Here is a 20,223-nt window from a genome sequence, read left to right as displayed (position 1 = left end):
GTTTTACGCCCAGATCACTGAAGTTATTACTTACCTTACTACTATTATCTTACTGGTGGTAGGACCTCTTGTGAGTCCGCGCGGGTAGGTACCACCGCCCTGCCTATTTCTGCCGTGAAGCAGTAATGCGTTTCGCTTTGAAGGATGGGGCAGCCGTTGTAACTATATTTGAGACCTTAGAACTTATATCTCAAGGTGGGTGGCGAATTTACGTTGTGGATGTCTATGGGCTCCAGTAACCACTTAACACCAGGTGGGCTGTGAGCTCGTCCACCCATCTAAGCAATAAAATATATAAAAAAAAGAAGCTATTTCGATTAAATTCGGTATGAAGGTAGTTTGAACTCTGGGAAATAATATAGGTTGCCTTACATCTCACTTATATAAAATTTAGCCCACTCAAGCGCAGCAACAGAATAAGAAAAATGACACTCGAATTATCGTTTGATTTTAATTGTAATCTCATTCAAAATAACTATATTAAATCGTTTTGCTGTTGGTATTCGGTTGCTTATTGCAACGCATGTAATAATCACATGACCTGTGAACATGATCTTACGACTATCGACCTTGCACTAGCAACATCAAGAGAAGAGTCACATGATGCCGTGAAATAGAATGTTTTCTTATTTAATCAACGTTAGTGAATATCGGGGCCAGAAGTCGTTTAAATCTAACTTTACGATGCAATACAACAAAATCTGTGCGAGTTTTGAAAATATGTAATTTAGAATTAGGTTTACATTAACAAATGAACAACGTCGTGTATTGAAGAAGTAATAGCGCAAGGCGCAAGGCTTGTATTACAGTTTTTGTTTAATAACATGCCCCGCGGACGACGTTTCTTTCTAATTAATTATGTAAATTTTTTTTTTTATTGCTTAGACGGATGGACGAGCTCACAGCCCACCTGGTGTTAAGTGGTTACTGGAGCCCATAGACATCTACAACGTAAATGCGCCACCCACCTTGAGATATAAGTTCTAAGGTCTCAGTATAGTTACAACGGCTACCCCACCCTTCGAACCGAAACGCATTACTGCTTCACGGCGGAAATAGGCGGGGTGGTGGTACCTACCCGTGCGGACTCCCAAGAGGTGAAGTCGTCGTGGCCTAAAGGATAACACGTCCGGTGCATTCGTGTTGAAGCGATGCACCGGTGTTCGAATCCCGCAGGCGGGTACCAATTTTTCTAATGAAATACGTACTCAACAAATGTTCACGATTGACTTCCACGGTGAAGGAATAACATCGTGTAATAAAAACCAAACCCGCAAAATTATAATTTGCGTAATCACTGGTGGTAGGACCTCTTGTGAGTCCTTCGTGAGAAGAGAAGAGACTCTTGTGAGTCGTTTTTTTGGTTACGATTTCGATAACGGTTTCTTTCGGGATTTCTGTTGAGCAAAATCTTCTATTATAGGCATAGTATATGCCTTATTAATACCTTCTGATTACTGATTTGTGAAAAAAGTGTACTGTGCCCGACAAAAATGTTTTGAGAATAAACGTGTGAGAAAAATTGTCGGTCTTTCGGGGCCCCCTGAGAATGGGGGCCCTGGGCACGGGCCCCGTGTGTCCTTATGGTAAAGACGGTATTGGATACGCGGCAGAAATCATCTCTGGGAAGGCACTGTGGACGAACGCAGTTGTTTCAAGTACAGCTCTGTTTTGGAGGTATGCTCCCTGGTAAAGCAACCGTGTTTCTGGGTAGACTCAGAGGTTCCGAGAAATCCGTATGCTAAGCTTTCTGGTTTAGTAGTATGAAGTTGGTAGTGTGAAGACGTTAATCGGTTGTGTGTATTGTAAGCCCGTTTGAGTTAATACCAGACTTCTGCTTATTTATGCAATGCAACTGAGACTTAGACCCATTAATGAAGTGGACGAGACACGTTATTACGGACTCTATATGCCATAACAGTGGACCGTAACCTCTACATAATATGCTCCTCAAATAGGTTTGTCGCAGTTTTATCTTTAGATGGGCCTTCAGCCTTCCTAATTGTTACTTGGTCAGTGAACAGCCCTAGCAAGAGCAGTGCTTCGCAGAATCTACCACCGGATCGGAGTCACGACCCCCTGAGAAGATCCGGCTAGAAACTCAGTGGGCTGTGTCTATGGGTTAGTTCGCTCGTCGAACTCTTCGTCGTAATCGACGAGTCCGATGAGGACGGTGACCAGTGCTTGAGAGGACTAAAAGCACCGAGAGTGAAGCCGGGGGATCGGACAAGATATGTTTCCGGCGCGTCCTCGTCGCGGTCGGCTATATAATAGAGGCCGTCAACGCAATAGTGGCCTAAGCTTACCATAGTCATTAAGTATGGAGCAATGAGTTTTAAGTTTTCTTGAATTTGAATTTGAGTAAGTAAAAAGGTAGGTAGGCACAAAAATCCATGGGTGAAACTATGGACAGGCCGGTTTTGTATCAAATTTTATTATATTTTAAATACGTTGCAATATACATATAAGCATGATTATGAAAAATTGTGGGTTAGGCTACTTTTGCGCTGACGGCCTCATTAATAGTCGACAGTATAGGGGTAGAGAAGCGCCATGACGCTACTGAGATTGAGTGATTTTCAGAGTCCATAGACTACTTAATGTAAATAAAAAAGAATTTGAATTAATACAATAACAGTACGCGGAAAGCACCTGTGGAGCTCATAATACACCCTACCACCACCAAGTTGGTTAATCATCGTAAATGCTAACCTGTATGATTGCATACATATGTACATAATCGGAGAATAATATCCCTTAATTATGCTACGCATTCTTAAAATTTTAACAGACCTGTCCCTGAGCCTCCGCATCCGCTCATGAGCTCTTTAAACGGAAACAGCAAAGCATGGTGCCTTCGCGTAATAAATATGTAGTACAGAGGCCCGATCAGCTGAATATATTCTGCCGCAACTAAGTTCGCAAAGAATTATTTCGTTTGAAACCATATCCACGTATCCGAGCTTGTGTTATATGTGTTTTGATTTACACATGTAGGTCACGGCGGCCCAGTGGACGCTAAGAATTCACAATAACCTTTTATATGAGAGCTCGGTGCATGGATGTATGCTTTTCTCGTCTATGGGCTCCGGTCTAGGCTTATCTTATCTCTTCTGCTTTTACTATGTAAGAAAGAAACGGTGAGTATTCGTGAATAAACTTGACTTTACGTCTAAACTCATGCGTTTTAAGTCTCAACTCTGCTATCATTTTTATGAAAGTAATAGCAGATTGTCAAGCCGCAAATCTGCGAAAGCATTCGTAGAGATGAAATTCAGAATGCATCATTAGTGGGGATCGCCAATCGAATTGGCTAATTAATAACTGTAAATAGACATGCTTTAACAAAAACCGACTTTAAATATTAAAAAAAAGATATTCCAATACAAATTAATATACACTAAAAATAATAATCGTCGAAATGGGTTGGCGTGATATTGAGTAATTGAGTTATTCATCTATTTGTCGCGCACGTACTTAATGTAAATTTAAGACTAACATATATGTTTTTCTCATGTACACCATTATCAGAACTGGACTAAAATTGAAAGGAGATCACACGGGAAGTGTCAGCATTCTAACAAAAAAAGAATCATCAAAATCGAATCACCCAGTCAAAAGTTATGAGGTAACAAACCCCCTCCTTTTTTGAAGCCGGTTCCAAAAACGCGAGTAAAGGAGAGTGAAAGTCATTAATTTAGATTTTAGGAGTACCCAATGAGTTGTAGTAAATTCTTGCCGATTGTAAAACCGGTAGCGTCCATTCGTCATGTTAATAATGATTACCGGTGGCCGCTTATACGAACTCCATCAACCCCCGAAGTAAACCTTCATCCCCGTTTCGGATCCTCTCTTCTTTTTATACAGAAACATGCGCAACGATCCGCGACCACAGAATAAACACATTACAAAAATGAAATATTACATTATTGTTTTCTAAGACACGCTGTTTGTTCAACTGTTACCTTCAGCAGACCGGGTCGTTCTAATTGATTTATTATTTAATTGAAAGTTAAATTAAGGACGTACATTATATGTACGTGTTTTGTAAACAAGTTTCTATTGTTCATTTTAATTATTGTCCGTGAATTATTATAATAAGGTCATTTTTAATTGTACCCGTATCGGTAGCTACTGAAGTGTGGGATGTGGAAGCTTAGGTCAGGGAGGAGGGCGTTTCAAAACATGAATAATTGCGTCATTGATTGTTTGAACAAGAACGTTTCCAAATGGTCTCGTAACCATACATGATATTAAGTGATTACCCAAGTCTTATCCTCCAAATAGGAACGTTATAACTGTATAGCAGGATTGTAGGAGTTATTCGTGCGGCCTCAAAATACTATCTACCAAACGGCAACGGTGCAATTACAAGACTTATATTGGCGTGAGTGGAGTAAGAAGATCGTACAAAAATGTATTGGGACGCTAAAGTTAGAACTTTTTTCCTTAAACTTGTCCCTCAAGGATTCCCTCGGGTACCAAACCAAACCAGTGTACCAAAAGCCTAGCTTGATCGACTAAAATGAGAGTTGAAAAAGTGGTTTATCTTCGGGTCGGCTAAAAATACAACCTACACCAAGGTAATAAGAAATAATTCGATAACTTCCTGCTTTATAATTTATCTGCGTGACCTCCGCTTCGGTTCCGGGCCTTTCCATTTAATCATTTCAACTGCCGACCTTCTGGACCACGCGCTGTGTCAACAAACATAATGTTGAATTGTATGTAAATAAGACAGTTGCCTGACGAGACATAATTAAAGGCTCATAAGTTAGGCCCTTCTGATACCGAAGGTATTTAATGTACTGTTCACTAGTACCACAATTAATTATTTGTCGTTTAAGTTAACTTACTATACAAGATATTTTTATTTTTATTGCCCTTGCAGGCAGACGACTATACGGCCCATCTGATGGTCAGCGGTTACCGTCGCCATTTTTATCGGTGGTAGGACCTCTTGTGAGTCCGCATACGTAGGTGCCACCAACTTGCCCATTTCTGCCGTGAAGCAGTAATGCGTTTCGCTTTGAAGGGTGGGGCAGCCGTTGTAACTATATTAACTTATATTATCTCAAGGTGAGTGGCGCATTTACGCTGTAGATGTCTGTAGGCTCCAGTAACAACTTAAGAACAAAAAAAAAATGACTTCAGCAATGCGAATGCCACCTTAGGTTAAGTAAGCGATGGGCGGGAACACGCAAAACGGGCATATGTAGCTAGAACACCATTTGTGGAGAAAGATCCGTGTGCTGTGAACTTACATTTTGTGGAATAGCAGTGTTGGGTGGAGACAATAGACGCACGTAGATGCAGACCATGCGCGAATGTAAAGACGTGCACACAAAAGAAATCGTTAAAATACATTCGATCGTGTTTTTAATGATCATGTCAGTGCCACTTGTCTTTTTAGCATTTGTCTTTTTGTGTATTAAAGAGGAAATAATTAACGGGAACACAATATGTGACCGCTGGCACTAAAAAGATCGGTGTGCTTAGTGCGAGTTTGTTGACGTTGTCGATAGCGTAAAAGTTAGCCCAATTTTGTATGAATTTGGAACAGCGCCCCTAGCGGCAAACGTAGGCAAATTTTTTTTCTCCTACCTGTGCTGATAGCCTTGAGAGGCTATTTCAGCTTCACCCTAACGTGTGGAGGTGAGCTCACGGGGCTCAAACCGGAGTGTTGCTAACACTGACCCTAGCAAGAGCTGTGCTTCGCATAATCTACCACCAGATCGGAAATGCGACCAACTGAGAAAATCGGCGAGAAACTCAGTGGGCTGGGTCTATGGGTTAATTCGCTCGTCGAGCTCTTCGTCGCAAGCGACGGTTTCGACGAGGACGGTGACCGGAACGTAGGCAAACTATCCCATTCCATACAAATATCAGTTAACTTTTACGCTATCGAGAACGTTAAAAAACTCGCACTAAGCACACAGGAGTGGCGATCGCGCTTTGATTTTTTTGAACGAGATAAACTGGCGTCCCAATGGAGGGCGCGTGAAATCTTTCGATGCGTTGCCTTTTAAATCTGGTCCTACCGCTATTAGGTCGTCAAAGACAATAGGACAACGTTTTTTACTATACGATCGGAATTTTGATCTCAAGTCTCGGCCTTCAGTTTGTGATGTCTCCGGAATACATTGTCTTGTGTTGCTTCACAATCCCGTCCTTTGATCCAAGTTATGTACCACATATACGAGTGAACTTACTTATAACTTACTTAGTCGGTATTTGCATTGTTCTTTTTTTTTATTGCCTTTGTAGGCAGACGAGCATACGGCCCACCTGATGGTAAGTGGTTACCGTTGCTCATGGACGTCAGCAATGCCAGGGGCAGAGCCAAGCCGCTGCCTACCATTAAGTACTCTCCGCAAGCCTCGTTTGAAGAAGGACATGTTTTTTTTTTTTTTATATGATTGAAAGTTTACTGGTGGCCCGAAGGCCTTTCCAGTTTCACCAGGACAGGTGGGCGAGCAAAGGCTCAGCCAAGAGGGGTGGGATTTGCTAACAACTGCCCGAGCGCCTCCGAAGGAGACCTAACAACTCAAGAGCAATTGTTTCGCGAATGAATCTACTACCGGATCGGAATCGCGACCCGCTGAGAAGATCCGGCGAGAAACTCAGCGGGCTGATGCATGGGTTAGGTTGCACGTCGACCTCTTTGTCGAGTTCGACGAGTACGGTTACCGGGGTCCCTAAGCCTGCCCCTAGTATTAGAGCTGAAGGCATCTAATGCAAAGGTTATTGGATCTGATGGATCCGTAAGGACGTGTCTAGGGCGTCGACGGTGACTGGCTCCTGCATGATCAGGATTCGGGGAGTAGTCAGCGGCGGCAACGATAAGGCGATTATCATGACGCATAGCCTTATCGAAGTATCGTTCCGACGCTGACTTCATGTATTTCCGAATTGATTCGAGGCCCAGGTCGTCGTGTAGGTCAACGTTCCTCACGAACCACGGAGCCCCGACAGCTAACCTGCAAAAGCGGGATTGTAGGGATTGGAGGGTGTCTATGTGTGTGCGGGCCGCGTGAGCGAACACCACACTCGCGTAAGTCATGACGGGCCTTATGCAAGTTTTGTAAAGTGTCACCTTGTTCCGAAGGGACATTTTACTCCGCTTACAGATCATGGGGTAGAGTCTACCGAGAATAAACGCGGCACGGTCACGGACTGATTTTATATGCGGGCGGAATGTCATCGATGCATCCAGGGTAACGCCCAGGTACTTGACCTTCCTGGCCCAGGGTATGGGTTGTCTAAAGAGAGTAATCGGGGGTGTGAGATTCCTCCTCCTAATCCGGGAGGAAATCCGTGTGGAGCTTCCCCTCTGAAATAGCACCGCAGTACTTTTCGCTGGGTTGATGTCTATGCGCCATTTTCGGAACCACTGTCCTAGGGCTAGGGCTGCGCTCTGAAGCTTCTTCGCGATTAGGGACTTATTTCTACTAGAATAGTAAACAGTCGTGTCGTCGGCGAATAAAGCTAAATGGGTCGGCGGCGACCGGGGAATATCGTTGACGAATAAGCTAAATAGGAGGGGTGAGAGGACAGAGCCTTGCGGGACTCCAGCTGTGAGAGGTCGTGGGGAGGAGCGGGTTCCCTCGACTCGATATCGAAAAGAGCGGTTCGACAAGAAGTCCCGTATGATGAGCACGAGACTATCCGGCACGCCCATGTTGAATAGTTTGAAAATCAAACCATTGTGCCAGACTTTGTCGAACGCTTTTGCGACGTCGAAGAAGAGAGCTCCCGTGTATAACGGTTTTGGTCGATTAAGCCCCACAAGAATGTGCTCCGTGAGCCGGTGCACCTGTTGAACGCATGAGTGATTTGTACGGAATCCGAATTGTTCATCGATAAGAATGCCCTTGGATGAGACGAAGTCTCTGAGGCGTTTGTAGAGCAGACGCTCATACAGTTTGCCTAGAGACATGAGGAGGCTAATCGGGCGGTAGCTCGTCGGATGATTTTTTGGTTTACCGGGTTTATGTATGCCGATAACGTCCGCTTCTTTCCACACCGCGGGAAAGATACAGTTCGCCATAGCGGCATTGAAAATAGATGCCAACATCACGATGAGTTGGACGGGTAGAAGTTTAATAACGCGGTTGGATATACCGTCGGAACCGGGAGCCTTGCGAGGACGTAGGTCTTTGATCAAGTCTTTAACTTCCATCGGGGTGACGGGTGGTAACGCATCAGAGGGTGGCAAGGAGGCTCTGCGTTCTACCTCACTGTCTACTAATTCTACATGAACAGGGTCCACGGATTGAGTGCTGGGCGTGCACTGGGTTTGCAATGTATCGGCCAGCAGCTCTGCTTTTTCGTCATCATCGAACGCCGCGAGTCGGCCTGAGGGGCCTACTAGGGGGGGCATAGTTACTACCGTATCCGATTTGAGAGCACGAGCTAAGCGGTAGTAAGACCTTTGAGAGGGCGCGAGTCCTTCTAAGAAATCAGACCATCTGGCATCTCGGACTTCGGTGATGCGAGACTTTACGTCGCGTTGTAGGGCACGCATTCGAATACGATTTTCCGCGGTAGGATACCTATCGTACGCACGGATCGAGGCATTCTTAGCTCTAAGGAGTTCCCTAATATCGTCGGGCAATTTGAAGCGGTGAAGGAAGTCCTCCGCTACAACTTGCTTCGATGACCTATCTAATGTCGAGGTGATGTGTGACGTTACGATGTCTATGGCTTCAGCGGTATCCTGAGGAGACGGGATAGAGTCCGGACTAAACGGAAGCGATGGTGGATCAGATTCAGCCAGGCTGATGCCCAGCGTGTGCCAATCCACCACAGTCCTCGTGACGGGAACGGAATCGGGAGCGCGACCGAGCTTCATAACGACGGGACGGTGGTCTGAATCTAACTCTGAAACTACTTCGATCGAGTGTAAGCGCAGAGTTACGTTTTTTAATAACGCTATGTCGAGTATATCCGGGCGATGCGCGATATTTAGCGGGTAGTGAGTCGGGGTTAGCGGAGCGACGATATCGAAGGCGAGATCATCGACTAACGCGTCAAGCCGCCTGCCATTCGGGGTTGTGGTGTGTGAGTTCCACCTGATGTGTTTACAATTTAGGTCGCCCGCCAGAATGACAGAGCTCCCCATACCGAGCAGCGCCTCGATATCACTGCTTAGAACGATCTTATCCGGTGGAAGATAAACGGACGCGATAACGATCGGCGCGTGTCCCGTCAGTGAGATTCGGCACACTGATGCTTCGATATTAGCGAGCGCGGGAGGATCGAGCGGGACGCAATGCAGGGCTCTTCTATAGTAAATGACGGTACCACCACCACGGGCAGAGAGCCTGTCGTTCCTGACCATGTTATAGTTCGCGATTGTAGGGTCACGGCGCGCGGGCTTAAGTAGGGTCTCCTGCACTAAAAAGATATCAATTTGGTGGTCACGCAAAAAGTCAGAAACCTGATCACGTTGATTTGCGAGACCGTAAGCGTTAAAAAATCCTATCGTTACGGATAGGGGCTTTATTCTACTTATATACGCCATTGATTACCGGCGGAGTGAGGGGAGGACGTACGTATTTAATGACGCGTATACGTCGGCGTATTCCTGCACAACGGCGATAAAGTGTTGTGCAGTGGAGGCAGCGCGAATGGCGTCGCCCAAAGCGTTAACGCGCTCAAAGTTGATCGACTGAAAGAAGTCGATCGCTAAAGCGAGATTGTCGGACGCGGTCGGAGGGCAAGTCGCGGGAGAGGGACGAGTCGCGGGGGCGGGACGAATCGCGGAGGAGGGAGTTGTAGCCGTGTTCGTGTACGGCAGCGGTTTTGCCCAGGCCGAGACACTGGGCACCGCCGCCGGAACGAACGCTGGCTTAGCCTGCGACGCAGAGGGTGCCGAGGCTTTGATGTCTGGGCCGGAAGCTCGGAGGCGGTTTTGGCGGGCGACGCGGCGATTTATTTTAGGGGCTCGGGGGCAACCACGGTAATTCGCGGGGTGACCCTGTGTTCGACACAGGACGCAGCTAGGCGGTTCCGTCGCGGTTTTTTGGTCGCGAGCGCAGAGGGCCGTGGCGTGATCGCCCAAACACTTAACACATCGGGGGCGCGCGTGACAGTTACGGGAAGAGTGCCCGTACAATTGACAGTTATGGCACTGGCTAGGAGTGCCTTTTTTATGGGGGGCTTCGACAGCGATACCAGAGAGCCTACAGACGGTCTGTGTGTTAAAGATTTTCTTACCCTCGGGGGTAGGCTGGAGAGCGACTAGAACCATATTATATGGCTCCCTACCGCGACCGGTGTGCATACGGTGCACAGAATTCACTGGTAGGCCTTGTTCTAACAGGTCGGCTTTTACGAGCTCTACATCTAACTCTTTAGGGATTCCGCGTATTACAACGCGGAGTTCGCGCTCCTCCTGGAGCGTATACGTATGGAAACTTATACGCTCCTTACGGAGGTAAGAAGAGAGGGCCCTATGGTCGTCGGGTGTTTGAACCTTAATTTGAATGCCGTTCGCGAGGTTACGGGCATTCGTGAAATTTATATTTTTGGCCTTAAGGGCCAGGCAAACTCGATCCCAAGCTGCCTTCTCCTGAAGGATAACCGGGGGAGGGGTCTGGGTTTTATTTTGTGCCACCGGACGCGGCGACGGAGTGGCACGGGCTGGGGGCGCAACGGGAGTCTGAGGGCGGGGGCGCGACGCGTTCACGGCTTTGCTAATTTTAGCGGCCGCGGGAGCTCGAGACTCCGCGGCACGCTTCTTACCCTTCTGTACCAGGGTGAATCCATCCGTCGATGAGGCGGGGGCGAGGTCGACCTCCATGTCCGAGTCAGAGTCGGAGCACGAGGAGGCGGGTGCAGGCGACCTACGAGCAAGTGTAGGTGTTTTAGAGGGCGCGACGGAGGCCGCGGATGATCGCTCAGCTGAAACGATGGTCACGGCGGACGACGCAGCAGCTTTTCTCGCCAGTATAGGCGACACGGGAGCGGCAGGCACGACAGAGGCTGCGGTGCTCAATGCAGAAGCTCTGCACGCAGGTACAGGCGACGCAGGAGCAGCGAGCGCGGCGGAGTCCTCGAGAGGGCTCGCAGTGTGATTGGCCTTGAAGGCCAAAAACTCCGAGGCGAGCTGTGGGTGGCGAAGTCGGAGGAATTCCGCGAATACAGCGTCCATGATCGCTGAGTACCCAGGTGGGGCGGCCCCGGGTCTTGAAAACACTCGCCTTGCGGCGAGGCCCCAACTTCTCGGACCTGAGCGGTTCTATTGAACACAGGTGGCAATGCGGCGCGATTACTACAGGACAAAGAAAAAGCACAACAAAACAGAAATTACGAAAAGAAACAAAACAAATAAATACTTGCAGGAAACCACTTTGTCGGCAGATGTACCACGAACACAGAAACAACAAAAGGAAACAAAACAAATAAAAACTTCCAGAAAGAGCACTTAGTCGGCAGATGTACCACAAACACAGGCCGCGCGAACAATGGCCGGGCTAACAAAAGCCGGGCGAACAAAGACCGGGCGATCGAGTGGACGATGAGCACGTCCGCACGTGACGGGTGCCTCTATCGGAATGAAGGACATGTCATAGCGCTCGGGTAACACCGTGGAGGGGTGCTCATTCCAAAGCCGGATGGTACGTGGCAAAAAAGATCTTTCATCTCATCTCGCGAGTAACAGCTGTCGGTAAACTTGACTAGCTTATCTGTCCGCTTTGCCTGCTAATGAAAAACACATTGTATTCCAATAGAATCTCAGTAAATAAACTTTAACACAAAGCGTGACTTTCGTGACACCTTCACGAATAACAAAACAAACAACCGTTACATAGAAAACAATTGTTTTAATTAAAGATAATAATATTTAAGAACTTAAGAGAGTGTTATTGAGTTAAAACTGTGTCACGATTAATGTGACATTCCATTCGTTACGCCGATAATAAACGTGTAATAAATAACTTATATTAAATAAAATAACAATTTAAAAACAGATAAACATTATTTAAAGGTTATTGTTACAATTGGTATCGTGAGCAATATTTTTTTTCTTTGTAGCTGTCGTAGAGTGCTGCATGTAAGGCTTAGTATCCACGATGAAAAAAAACGCGCACTGTGGTGGTTACTGGAGTCCATAGACATCTACAAGGTAAATGCGTCGCCCACCTTGAGATATAAGTTCTAAGGTCTCAGTATAGTTACAACGGCTGCCCCACCCTTTAAACCGCATTATTGCTTCACGGCAGAAATAGGCAGGGTGGTGGTACCTACCCGTACGGTATCACAACAGGTCTTGCCACCAGTAATTACGCAAATTATAATTGCGCGGGTTTGATTTTTACTACACGATGCTATTTCTTCACCGTGGAAGTCAATCGTGAACATTTGTTTAGTACGTATTTCATTAGAAAAGTTGCCTATAATTGTAGTTACTGTCAGCCACTCACACTGTAAGCTCACACACACACAGGTGAATCACACATTATGCGTCATCATCGCAGACCACCCTTGTGGTATTTCCCTTGCCCTTCTAAAAACGGGTTCCGTTCATGAGGTTAAATAATTCGGAAGTTCGTGACTCACATTTTTTATTACTTCACGCAGACCAGCTAAAGGTATCAAACGCAACCGATAACCGCATTATTAAGTGTCCTTAAGTCTAATGTCTAATATAAATATAAAAATGAATTTCTGTTCGTTAGTCTCGCTAAAACTCGAGACCGGCTGGAACGATTTGACTAATTTTGGTCTTGAATTATTTGTGGAAGTCCAAAGAAGGTTTAAAAGGTAGATAAATATGAAAATGCTCGGAATTAAATAGAAATAACAATTTTGTTCTCCCTTTGATGTCTCCCCCGTCGGACGGATTCCTTTTGTTTGTTTTAAGTTTATTTTATACAAAAGTTTAGATCTTTTATTTGTCGACTGAGGCATTACGAAGTCTACCGGGTCAGCTAGTGTCTAATATAAAACCCGTTTAACATATGTAACACATCCTGAAAAACAAATAAAACACTAATTGTTCAGTTTTTAGTGAAAAGGATTTACGAAAGTGTAATATCTAAAAAATATGAAATTAGTCACTGCTATCTATTACTGCTTTATTTATTAGTGTTTTCAATATTCATATACGGAGCAGAGACATGGACTATAAAGAAAGCTGACCGCAATCGGATTGATGCCTTCGAAATGTGGTGCTGGAGGAGGATGTTGGGTATTCCCTGGACCGCACGCCGCACCAATGTATCCATCCTAGCTCAGTTGAAGATCCGGACTAGACTCTCCACCATTTGCATGCGAAGGATCCTTGAATATTTTGGCCACATCGCAAGGAAAGACAGTGACAACTTGGAAAAATTGGTGGTCACTGGAAAGGTCGAGGGCAAGGGACCAAGAGGCAGGAACTCGACCCGTTGGACGGACCAGATTCGTGCAGCCCTGGATACCACAGTGCACAATGCTCTGCACTCAGCTGCAGATAGGAACAAATGGCGGTGCACTATAAAAAACAAACCGTTTCAAGGCCATGACCACGACCCTCAGTAATGAGGAAACCGACGCAAGGAGGAGGAAGAGATCTATTACTGCTAAGTTATACTAGTACCTATAGACACAGACCACTGAGTTTCTCGAGGGATCTTCTTAGTGGGTCGCGATTCCGATCCCATGGTAGATTCTGCGAAGCACTGCTCTTGCTAAGGCCAGGATTGCACATACTCTCAGGTTGAACTCCGTGAGCCCACCAGTTATACAGTGGCTGAAATAGCCCCTTAGGCTACCAGCGAATAAATAGGGAAAAATACTATTGTATCGTGTTTACCAACTTAACTCATCAAGTAATTTTAGCCCTGCATACCTTAGCCCAATCAATTATACGACATATGTACCTGAGTGCTGATCCTACTTAGAGGCATGGGTAGTATAATACTAATATATCTTCATGGTTCTATAAATGTACCTGTATTTTTTTTAAGAAAACCATATTTCTTTAAATCTTGAGGGTAATCGTCACAATTTTATTTACATTCTGGCTAATATAATTAAATCGAAGAAGGGGCACAAACAATGTAATATTTAATTTTTATTTTGAAAATTACTTTTATTCGTTCAAAGGCTTTTTTGCGGAAGCTCATAGCGCCATGAATCCATACATATTTATTTCTTCATAAGGTCTCAAAAAGCCTTCATTAAAGTCTAAAAGGACTGCTTCATCCAACTCTGTATCGTATGACGCCTTCGAGAATTATGCGTAATACTTGACTTGGCTGGCCGTACCGATCTGTAAGTTCCGCTAAATAATAATGTTTCAGGGTTTGATTTTATTACATGTTCATACCTGAAATTCGCGTGACTCAATATTTTAATTCAAATAGCGGCTAATTAATAGCACGAGGGCTAATTGAATTCACTTACGATTTACAAATATGTGTTCCATTGCGTGGGCTTAGCGGTCGATGCTTAATATACTGTATTTTAGATTTTGGGTTTTAGGGTCACAGTAGGTATAGTGGTAATATTAGGGTACAAAATAATTTATTATATTTGCTTGCTGTTTAGCTAAAATGTCCAAACTTGTCCGTGATTGGTTGACGAATTCAATGCATGTTTTCGACTTTTCCACTTCTAAAAAACCTATGGCAAAATACGAGTATGTCTTTGGTGGGTTGCAGAACACGTCTGCGCCGATTTCTTCAAAACCTATCTATATCGCTTGTTTAAGCTACATTCTGAAACGATTTCGTGGGCATATTTTATTAAAAATAAATAAAATCTCCATTCTTAATAAAGAAAATTCAATTCTGTAATAATATCTCAGTCTGTTGTAGTCTAAATAATTCTCAACCGAATCATACTAATTTAACTCATTAATCATTATTAGCGGCCATTCGCTGTGGTTACGGAAATGAATTTTACAATTTATTTATAACACATTTGCATCACTGCTCTTCTCGGTTTTAAGATGATTGTACATATTTTGATGAATTTCAAGAATAGATTGCTTAGGTAGAATTTGCACAGGAAAATTAGTGTTTGTTTCCATCACTGTTGCTGTTATTTTTGAATTATTATTGAACTGAATATTAATGTATTACATGGGTCACGTCATCATCAACCTAAAGCAGTCCACTGCTGGACATAGCCTTTTCCAATTGCACGCCACAGAGCACGAACATCGGCTTGTCCAAATCTGTCAGATTTTTACTGGTGGTAGGACCTCTTGTGAGACCGCGCGGCTGGGTACCACCACCTATTTCTGCCGTGAAGCAGTAATGCGTTTCGGTTTGAAGGGTGGGGCAGCCGTTGTAACTGTACTTGAGACCTTAGAACTTATATCTCAAGGTGGGTGGCGCATTTACGTTGTGGATGTCTATGGGCTCCAATAACCACTTAACATCAGGTGGGCTCTGAGCTCGTCCACCCATCTAACCAATAAAAAACAAAGAAAAAGAAAAAAAAAGAAAAGAAAAAAAACCTTGCTCCCGTGGGCTGACAGTAACTACAATTATAGGCAATTTTTCTCATAAAATACGTACTTAACAAATATTCACGATTGACTTCCACAGTAACGGAATAACATCGTGTAATAAAAATCAAACCCGCAAAATTATAATTTGCGTAATTACCGGTGGTAGAACGTCTTCTGAGTCCGCACGGGTAGGTCCCACCACTCTGCCTATTTCGCGTTTCCGTTCGAAGGGTGGGGCGGCCGTTGTACTGTAAAAACTGACCTTAGAACTCATATCTCAAGGTGGGTTAGGGTTTTACATAGTTCGTGTCCGTGGGCTCCGGTAGCCATTTAACATCAGGTAGGGCGTAATATCATCCACCCATCTAAGCAATAAAATATATACATGAGGGCGTATGATAAAAACAATCAGTCGTTAAAGATAATAATTAAGTGCGCGTTTGTTTTTTATCCCTCTATAGCGGAAATCATGGGAAACGCGTAGCTGAGTACGTATTTATCAAGAAAAATAACCCTTCTGTCAATGATAATCATTCGATCACATTATTTGAGGCGAAGTAATCAATAGGTTTTGTGGTCAATAATATGGGGTACAGTGAGAATAATGTTTATAATAAAAATTGTACAATTTTTTTTTTTTTATTGCCCTTGTAGGCAGACGAGCATACGGCCCACCTGATGATGAGTGGTTACCGTCGCCCATGGACTTCAGCAATGCCAGGGGCAGAGCCAAGCCGCTCAATAGGTTTTGTGGTCAATAATATGGGGTACAGTGAGAATAATGTTTATAATAAAAATTGTACAATTTTTTTTATTTTTTTATTGCCCTTGTAGGCAGACGAGCATGCGGCCCACCTGATGATGAGTGGTTACCGTCGCCCATGGACTTCAGCAATGCCAGGGGCAGAGCCAAGCCGCTGCCTACCGTTTAATACTCTCCACAAGCCTCGTTTGAAGAAGGACATGTCATAGCGCTCGGGAAACACCGTGGAGGGGAGCTATTGATATTTGAGAATGATATTTATACGTTATACAAGAATTTAGAACGTTAATTGAATTTTTTTAATGCACCGCACTGATTAAATTGCTCGGTCGGTGGTACAGCATTGCATTTATACATTAATTAGTTTTTATTAATTGTTACAAAAACGTGTAAAGCTGCAACCTCGCTTTGAAATAAAAATAGTTAAGAAAAACTCGTTCCTGTTATAAACCGAACTGCAAAGCAAAATTGTGTCATTTATAATAATATCTTGGCGATTCAGAATTTTAGGCTAAATTAATAAAATTGTTGTTTTGTCGTCGGTCCTTGATACACGCGTATAAGTTGCAAAGTTGACTGGACGCTTGGGGTCGGTAAAGATCACATTAAATAATTTCGTTAGATAGAATTAGCTAAATCTAGTAAGAGCGGGTGAAAATTCCGTCTGATTTTCGATTCACTGGTAGCCTAAGGGGCTATTCCAGTCACTCCCAGACGGGTAGGTGAGCTCACAGGATCAACCTGAGAGAAAATTCTAACACTAGCCCTAGCAAGAGCAGTGTTTCGCAGAATCTACCACCGGGTCGGAATCGCGACCCACTGACAAGATCCGGCGAGAAACTCAGTGGCATATTTGTGATACAAAGTGTTCTTTTACAATTGGCTGCGATGCTTCTCAGCTTAAACGAGACAACGTACTAGACAACGTTGGGTGAAGATAGTATAACACCACGAGATTACTAGCATAGGTAGACAAAAAAAGGAGTATAAAATTGAGATTTGACTTTGTTCCTCCTCCCTATTCTGGTAACCTCTAGGGGTCATACTAGATTCATCGAGTGAGTAGGTGAGCTCACGGGGTTGTTAGAACCCCTAGGTTAGCTAGGGAATATGACAACAGTAACCGTTTGTTGTAAGGTAGCCTGTACTAGTTCTGCTTATCTATATAATAATACGTGAAGTTAAAACTTTGTACCCCTTTTTACGAAAATTGCGCGGACGGAGGAGTATGAAATATCCCACATTTATAGAGAATATAGAGAATGAGCGCACAATCCTAATATTTTTTTACAATTATGTTTAAAACATACATTAAATCAATATAAAAAAAACATTACACACACTACCGTGTATTTGATACACACACGCAGATATACTCTTTTGTTTATTGTTTAATTTCTGTGGTTAAATTGAGAATAGATTAGTATTGTTTGTCTTTAATATACTTTGTCTATTTTTCTATTTATCTAGTTTAGTCTTGGAAAAATCTGTGATTATAGAAATATAATAATAGTTTTTGACAATAGAACCATAATAATGTTCAAACTTATAATTTTAATTAATTATAGTCGAATTTCGACTACTGGGGCACCACTAGTTTAGATAATTAAAAAGCCGTCTTGTTGAAAATTAAAACGCACTCATAGCTTTAATCATACATAACACCCTAACCAATGAATTAGTTCTTAAGAACACCAACAAATCTACAAATTAACATTTTTAAGTGATTTTACGTCCTGTTGCCACAGTCAGGCGGATGTTAGAATTTATGGTTACCGTTTTTGCGGTCATATGAGCAAGGTTGATTGTTTGCTAGTAATATATTTACATACGATATATGTTCGTAAACATATTGAGGAGTTTCCTAAAAAGTCTGACTTACATAATAGAAATACTAGGAACAAACACAAGCTTCATGTGCCGATGAGTAGGTTACATAACATACGAAATTCATTCGGGTGTTTGTCTGTGCGCTTGTACAACAAAATCCCACAAGATGTTCAGAACCTACATATACATAGGCTTAAGAAAACTATTAAAGAACGTCTGTGCAATAAAATAAAGCTTACTATAAAGTCAATGATTATCTAGAAGATTGCACAGAGTGGGAATGAGTTGCTCGCTCCGGGCATTTCAATATTGCAATAATTGTTACGTTTTAATTCCTTGTCCTTGTTATATCCTTGTAAAAATGAATATTTAAAAAAAATCTATTATTATAAAAAAATAAAGACATGCCCGCTGAGTTTTTTGCCAGTTCTTCTCAGGACGGAGGCTAGTTTTTGTGAATTAGCTGTAGTTCTTTTTGACGTTCAACAAGCATGTACTTTCATTTATGTTGAATAAAATATTACTGGTAGTAGGACTGGTGGTAGGACCTCTTGTGAGTCCGCGCGGGTAGGTACCACCACCCTGCCTATTTCTGCCGTGAAGCAGTAATGCGTTTCGGTCTGAAGGGTAGGGCAGCCGTTGTAACTATACTGAGATCTTAGAACTGATATCTCAAGGTGGGTGGCACATTTACGTTGTAGTTGTCTATGGGCTCCAGTAACCACTTAACACCAGGTGGGCTGTGAGCTCGTCCACCAAGCAATAAAATAATAATAATAATATATTTACATTGAAAATAGCTTGTGCCTGGGTTTTTAGCTGTTAACTTTTTACCATGATTTTCTTTTCAAACATTTCAGCCGTCAACAATGGGGAGCATCGAGACCCTTGTGCTCCTCCAGCTGGTCTACATCAGCAGCTGCATGGACCAGCTGCACATCGTGTACGAGTGGAAGCAGCTTGACTTCCAATTCCCCTCACCGGAGGCAAGGCAACTGGCTCTGGACGCGAAAGGCTTCATTCCCGAGAACAACGTCCCCATGGGCCTGGAGGTGTACGAAGATCGATTGTTTGTGACTGTCCCGAGGTGGAGGTCTGGCGTGCCCTCCAGTTTGAACTACATCAATTTGAAAGGTAATGTCAGGTAGCTGCCCTGTAATTTTTCGATACTTTTTTTTTATTGCTTAGATGGGTGGACGAGCTCACAGCCCACCTGGAGTTAAGTGGTTACTGGAGCCCATAGACATCTACGAGGTAAATGCGCCACCCACCTTGAGATATAAGTTCTAAGGTCTCAAGTAAAGTTACAACGGCTGCCCCACCCTTCAAACCGAAACGTGTTACTGCTTCACGGCATAAATAGGCAGGGTGGCGGTACCTACCCGCGCGGACTCACAAGAGGTCCTACCACCAACTTCAACCGTGTGGCAATTGTACCGTAGAGATTAAACAAATACAATCCCGAAATTGCTTAGTGATGGTGGGCCGTTTTATAAGCACGCACGGGAAGCTATTGCCGCCTTGCCATTGAAGAAGTTATGCCTTCGGACTTGGAGGCAATTTCAGGTGGGCCTTGAGGGCGTCTTGAAAATCTGCGATAATACGCTCACTTATGCGTTCGGCGCTAGGTACCTAATGGAACTACAATATGTTTGTAATATGAGTACTGGTGGTAGGACCTCTTGTGAGTCCGCACGGGTAGGTACCACCACCCGACCCATTTCTGCCGTCAAGCAGTAATTCGTTTCGCTTTGAAGGGTGGTGGGGTAGCCGTTGTAACTATACTGAGATTTTAGAACTTATATCTCAAGGTGGGTGGCGCATTTAAGTTTTAGATGTCTATGGGCCTCAGTAACCCCTTACTGTGGATTGTGAGCTCGTGCATCCATCTAAGCATTCTAAGCAATAAAAAAAATGAATTTAAACTTAGTATCTTTGATTGTGCCAACGATTTCTTTATGAAATATACCAATCGTGTTTTCCTCTGCGCATATATTGAATTTCCGCTTTTACTCGATTCTTGTATTAAAGTAAACATTACATGAGACAAATAGAAAGGGCGTCTGAGGTTGAGTTTCACTGAACGAAGCCGAGAAAATGAAGTGTTCGTATTGGTGGACCTTTTTTCGCACAACTGCGTCGGGCACACAGTCGCACGCCGGGAAACGTCATCCACTTT

The 20,223-nt window shown here is 43.8% G+C and overlaps 1 protein-coding gene across 3 annotated transcripts in view; it reads left to right on the top strand.

The window, feature by feature from the left end:
• Nucleotides 1–20,223, top strand: part of yellow-f (protein yellow-like) — a 30,150-nt gene that overhangs the window by 4,443 nt on the left and 5,484 nt on the right. For 2 of the 3 annotated variants that reach the window (XM_038012239.2, XM_062669535.1), the window contains exon 2: nt 18,905–19,178. In XM_038012239.2, the coding sequence (XP_037868167.1) occupies nt 18,914–19,178 (265 nt within the window). In that variant the 5' untranslated portion in view covers nt 18,905–18,913. 3 annotated transcript variants of the gene reach the window in all.

This window comes from Bombyx mori, chromosome 8 (genome assembly GCF_030269925.1).
Source record: "Bombyx mori chromosome 8, ASM3026992v2".
Taxonomy (NCBI): domain Eukaryota; kingdom Metazoa; phylum Arthropoda; class Insecta; order Lepidoptera; family Bombycidae; genus Bombyx; species Bombyx mori.
This window is presented reverse-complemented; position numbering and strand designations above follow the sequence as displayed.